We start from the raw sequence: 5000 nt of genomic DNA, 5'->3' as shown, positions 1-5000 counted from the left end.
ATTATTACTATTACTTTGACTGTTATTTTCATTAAGATCATAAACATTATTTTTGTTGCTGTTGTTATTGTTATTTTATTACCATAATCGTTATTATTACTATTATCATCATCATTATCATTATTATTAGTATCATTATTATCATTACTATTATTATTATTGTTATTATTGTTATTATTATTTTTTTTATCATTATTATCATTATTATTATCATTATTAGTATCATTATTATTTTTACTATTATAATAATTATTTTTGTTATTATTATCATTGTTATTTTAACATCGTCATTACAATTATTGTTATCATTTCCATTATTATTATCATTATAAACATTATTATTATAAACATTATTGATTATTAGTTTTATTATTGTTATTATTATTATTATTATTATTATTATTATTATTATTATTATTATCATTAATATTATTGTTTTTAATATTGTTATTATTATTATTGTTATCATTATTATTATTGTTTTTAATATTGTTATTATTATTATCATTATTATTATTATTATCATTATTATTATTATTATTACTATTTTTATTACTGCTACTAGTACTAATATTATTATTATTATCATTATTATTACAATCATTATCATCATTCTTATATTGTTATTATTATTATTATTATCATTATTATTTTTATTATTATTATTATTATCATTATCAATATTGATATTATTATTATTGTTATTTTATTATCATCATCACTATTATGATTATTACTACTGATATTATCTTCATTGTTTTTTCTTATTTATTATCATTATCATCATTATTATTTTTATTATTATTGTTATTATTATAATTAATATAATTATTATTAATATTACTACTACTACTACTACTATTATTATTATCATTATTACACCCTTGTGCAAATTAACTGAATCAAACTTCGAAATCAAGAAATATATGTTTTTTTGCCGAACGAAATTATTCATATTATTACATCACATAACCCGTTTTAGTCTCGCATGGAATCCACCAGCTTAGTACAGCATCACAGTATATTTGGGTCTCTGTACTACACCTGAGTTGTACCATTTCGCCCATGGTTCTGCAGTCCATTCCACGGAGTCTTTCCTTGCAAATAGACCAGTTATTTTCTGTTGGGTTGATGTCTGGGGAGTTAACACGCCAGGGAAGTAATTTCATAAAGAAAAAAAAAAAAAAATCGATGCTTAACATAGGGTCAGATCTTGCTGAAAAAGGCCAGTTCCATCGGGGAGCAACATTTTCAGTTCTACGGAGAATGTATTGGGATGATCTCATAATTCTAACGCCTGGATGCAAGCTTCTGGTGCCAAAATAGTTAAAGAAACCGCAAAACATCTCTTGTGGAGGTTTTACTCTCCTTTGACATTGAGAATCTTATTATTATCTCTTTGAGGTGCTCCACGAACTCGCTGACTTCTCTGTCCCTGGATGAAAAAATGGCTTTCATCGTAGAAAAGGACTTTCCTCCAATCTTCTTGATTCCAGTTCGTGTATTTCATCCCCCATGTGTAACGTTTTGCTCTCGTGGCTTTGGTCAAGAGCCGTTTTTTTCACTGGTCGATGGGTGAATTTCTTCCGCCAGGCTCGTTGCTCAGTCAGTACTTGTTCCCTAGGCTCTATCACGCTTTACTATTCTGTACAAACATCATCCTTTGGTGTACTTTTTCTCTGCGAGGAAAAATGGAAAACGTTACCTTTGTTGCAATTAGTTTTCACAAGGGTGTATTGTTATAATTATTGTTATCATTATTATTATTATTATTATTATCGTTGTCATGTTTGTTGTTACGATTATTATTATTATCATTATTACCATGTTATTCATCTTATTATTATTATTATCATTATTAGTATTAGTAGTAGTAGTAGTAGTAGAAGTCGTAGTAGTAGTAGTAATAGTAGTAGTAGTAGTACTATTATGATCATTTTTATTATTGCCAGTAACAGCAGTAGTTGCAGACTATTGAATGTTGAAAAACTACATGATGACCTCGTTAGATCATACCTATATCCATGAGAGTAAAAAGTATTATTTGTTTTTTTCGGAATTAATTTTGGTATTTCCTTTTGTAATGTTTTATCCAGCCTTACAATCTATTGTGATAATTACTGATCTTTAGACTTGATATTTCTCTTTCAGATTGATGGGCTATAAGTATAAATCTTACAGAGATGATGTCAACATTACCTTACGCTTTTGAGCATCGGAATTTAAATAAACTCCATAATAGTGTATTGCGTAATATTTATAGGACATGCATATCACCTTAATCTCGTTCGCATTACTATTTTGTGTCTTATCAAGATAATTGACTGAGACGGGAAAATATGTTGAATGTACATGGGAAGGGAGTCCTGATAGTACAGACAGACAGACAGACTGACTGACAGACAGACAGATAGATAGATAGACAGCCAGGCAGACAAACAGACAGATAGATAGATAGATAGATAGACAGCCAGACAGACAAACATACAGACAAGCAGACAGACAGATAGAAAGGCAGACAGGCAGACAAACAGACAAACTGACAGCCAGATAGACAGACAGACAGACAGACACGCAGGTAGACAGACAGCGAGGCAGACAGACAGACATATAGAAAATAGTGGGGAAGGTTAACGGCAAGACAAAAAGAGACGGCACCCTTTTCTTCTCAACCTTTATATATAGTAACCTGGAAGAGAGATGTGCAGAGGTTGAAAGAATGTGGAGATAAAGAAAACTGATAAATCGATAATCTTCTCAAGAATAAGATAAGGACAGGTCGAAAGAGAGAATAAATATAAAGAGGAACCATAATCTTTATTATTTCCGCATCTCTCTCTCTCTCTCTCTCTCTCTCTCTCTCTCTCTCTCTCTCTCTCTCTCTCTCTCTCTCTCTCTCTCTCTCTCTCTCTCTCTCTCTCTCTCTGTCTCTCTGTCTCTCTCTCTCTTCTCTCTCTCTCTCTCTCTCTCTCTCTCTCTCTCTCTCTCTCTCTCTCTCTCTCTCTCTCTCTCTCTCTCTCTCTCTCTCTCTCTCTGTCTGTCTCTGTCTCTGTCTCTGTCTCTGTCTCTGTCTCTGTCTCGCTCTCTCTCTCTCTCTCTCTCTCTCTCTCTCTCTCTCTCTCTCTCTCTCTCTCTCTCTCTCTCTCTCTCTCTCTCTTCCCGAAAAAATAAAGTATATGATATAATTTCAAAACTTCAAATTTTCTGATTAAATTAGATTAAATCTCCGCATCACAAAACTTTCTTCTTCCTGTTTTCAAAAATAAAAAGACAGGGAGAGATATTTGATAAAATCTTATGGTAGCATCGGAATGTTGATTTCGGTGGTTTAGAGTGTACTGAAGGAGATATCTTAATGTAGGCAGGGAATTTTAAAAATTTATGTTCGTGAACAGGGAGAAGCATGTGTATGTTTGTGTGTGTTCGCCTTGAGTGTATGCATGTATGTGCGCGTATTTTGCGTGTGAGCATCTGCAAGTGTGTGTATAGCAAATTCCATCAACCCGCATTCTCTCGGCAGAGTTGGACGGCCTCCTGACGAAGTGGCAGAAGGAGAAGGGATCCCTGGAGGACCACATCGACGCGGCCCTCCTCGCCATCTGCAGCACCGACAGACTGCGCTCGTACGTCCTCTCGCCGCCGAAGATGACCAGACTCTGCTCGGGGATCAGAGGTACGGAGGTCTTCGTAAGAATTCTGTGTCAATCGTACAAAGAAGTGTTCATGTGTGAATATCATGTGTAACTTTTATCTTTGTAGAATGTAGTGATAATGTGTAAATTACATCATATAAAGTCCCAGTATGCAAACTTCATGTTAAATGTATATATAATTCATATTATTTATATCAAGTGTTCATATGTAAACTTCATCGTATGAAATGTTCACATGTGAATTTCATGTTAATACTGTGTACTGCATAAATGTGCTTTTGGTTGCATTAAGAGTTCACTTGTAAATTCCTGTTAGTTGTGTGATGTGTTCATGTATTAATATAAATCTAATTGCTTGCGTCCACATGTAATTTTCATGTTAATAATTAACAGGCCTTGATGAAACAATCTAAGGAAAAGACCTTCTACGTATTCGTCTGTTTTCTTGTTATTTCCTTCGTTCTTTTATTTACAATCTATCCAGCTTGAATCCTGCTCATATATTCGACCGTCACATGCTTTTCCGCTGAACGCGAGAAGCTTGTCACGCTGATATGTTCTTCGCCTAAAAAACACCACCAAATAACTCGCCATGAAAACGAATAAACACTCACCCAGCATAATTTTCTCAACATGACCACAATCAAAACCTTTAAAGAATCTGTATTATATTCTGTCATTTATTACTCAAAATAATCTGCACCTTCTACACCCCAGTTCACTACTTGGACGACCTCGGGACGGCTTTCATGAAGAAGTACTCTCGGAAGGAGGACCTGACAGCCGACGAGATCTTCGAAGCCACCTGCAGGAAGATCATCCCGGCGTGTCCTAACGGGATGAAGCCCATGTCCGTCGTCAGGAAGGTACGAAGGGCGTTGGGTGGCGTGGGGCGGATTTTACCATTTCTTGTCTCTTTGGGGGAGGCTAAGTTTGATTTCTTTTCTCTTCTTTTTTTTCTCTTCTTTTTGTTTTGTTTACGTGGATCTGCCTGTGTGTGTGTGTGTGTGTGTGTGTGTGTGTGTGTGTGTGTGTGTGTGTGTGTGTGTGTGTGTGTGTGTGTGTGTGTGTGTGTGTGTGTGTGTGTGTGTGTCTCTGTGTGTCTGTGTAAACTACAAGATGTCACAAATGTAATATTTTTTTGTTGAACAGAAACGTAGTGCTGGAACGATGCATTCCATAAAACTGCTAAATATTTCACAGATATCCAATCGATCTTGAAACCTAATAGATATAATTTTTAAGATTACTTTTCTTTATTATTCATCAGAGTTTGCTTCATTGAGTTATTCACAACCGAAATTGGACAATAATCATAACACATAATGTTTGGAAAACCTATGATGA

At 34.2% G+C, this 5000-nt stretch overlaps 1 protein-coding gene across 1 annotated transcript in view; it reads left to right on the top strand.

Moving 5' to 3' along the window:
* Positions 1–5000, top strand: part of LOC125038997 — an 18424-nt gene that overhangs the window by 2081 nt on the left and 11343 nt on the right. The window contains exons 3-4 of the mRNA XM_047632715.1: positions 3521–3673; positions 4371–4519. Coding sequence (XP_047488671.1) covers positions 3521–3673; positions 4371–4519 — 302 coding nt within the window. The remainder of the gene's footprint in view (positions 1–3520; positions 3674–4370; positions 4520–5000) is intronic.

This window comes from Penaeus chinensis, chromosome 26 (genome assembly GCF_019202785.1).
Source record: "Penaeus chinensis breed Huanghai No. 1 chromosome 26, ASM1920278v2, whole genome shotgun sequence".
NCBI classification, from domain to species: Eukaryota; Metazoa; Arthropoda; class Malacostraca; order Decapoda; family Penaeidae; genus Penaeus; species Penaeus chinensis.
The sequence above is the reverse complement of the archived record's forward strand: the minus strand, read 5'-3'. Positions and strand labels throughout refer to the sequence as shown.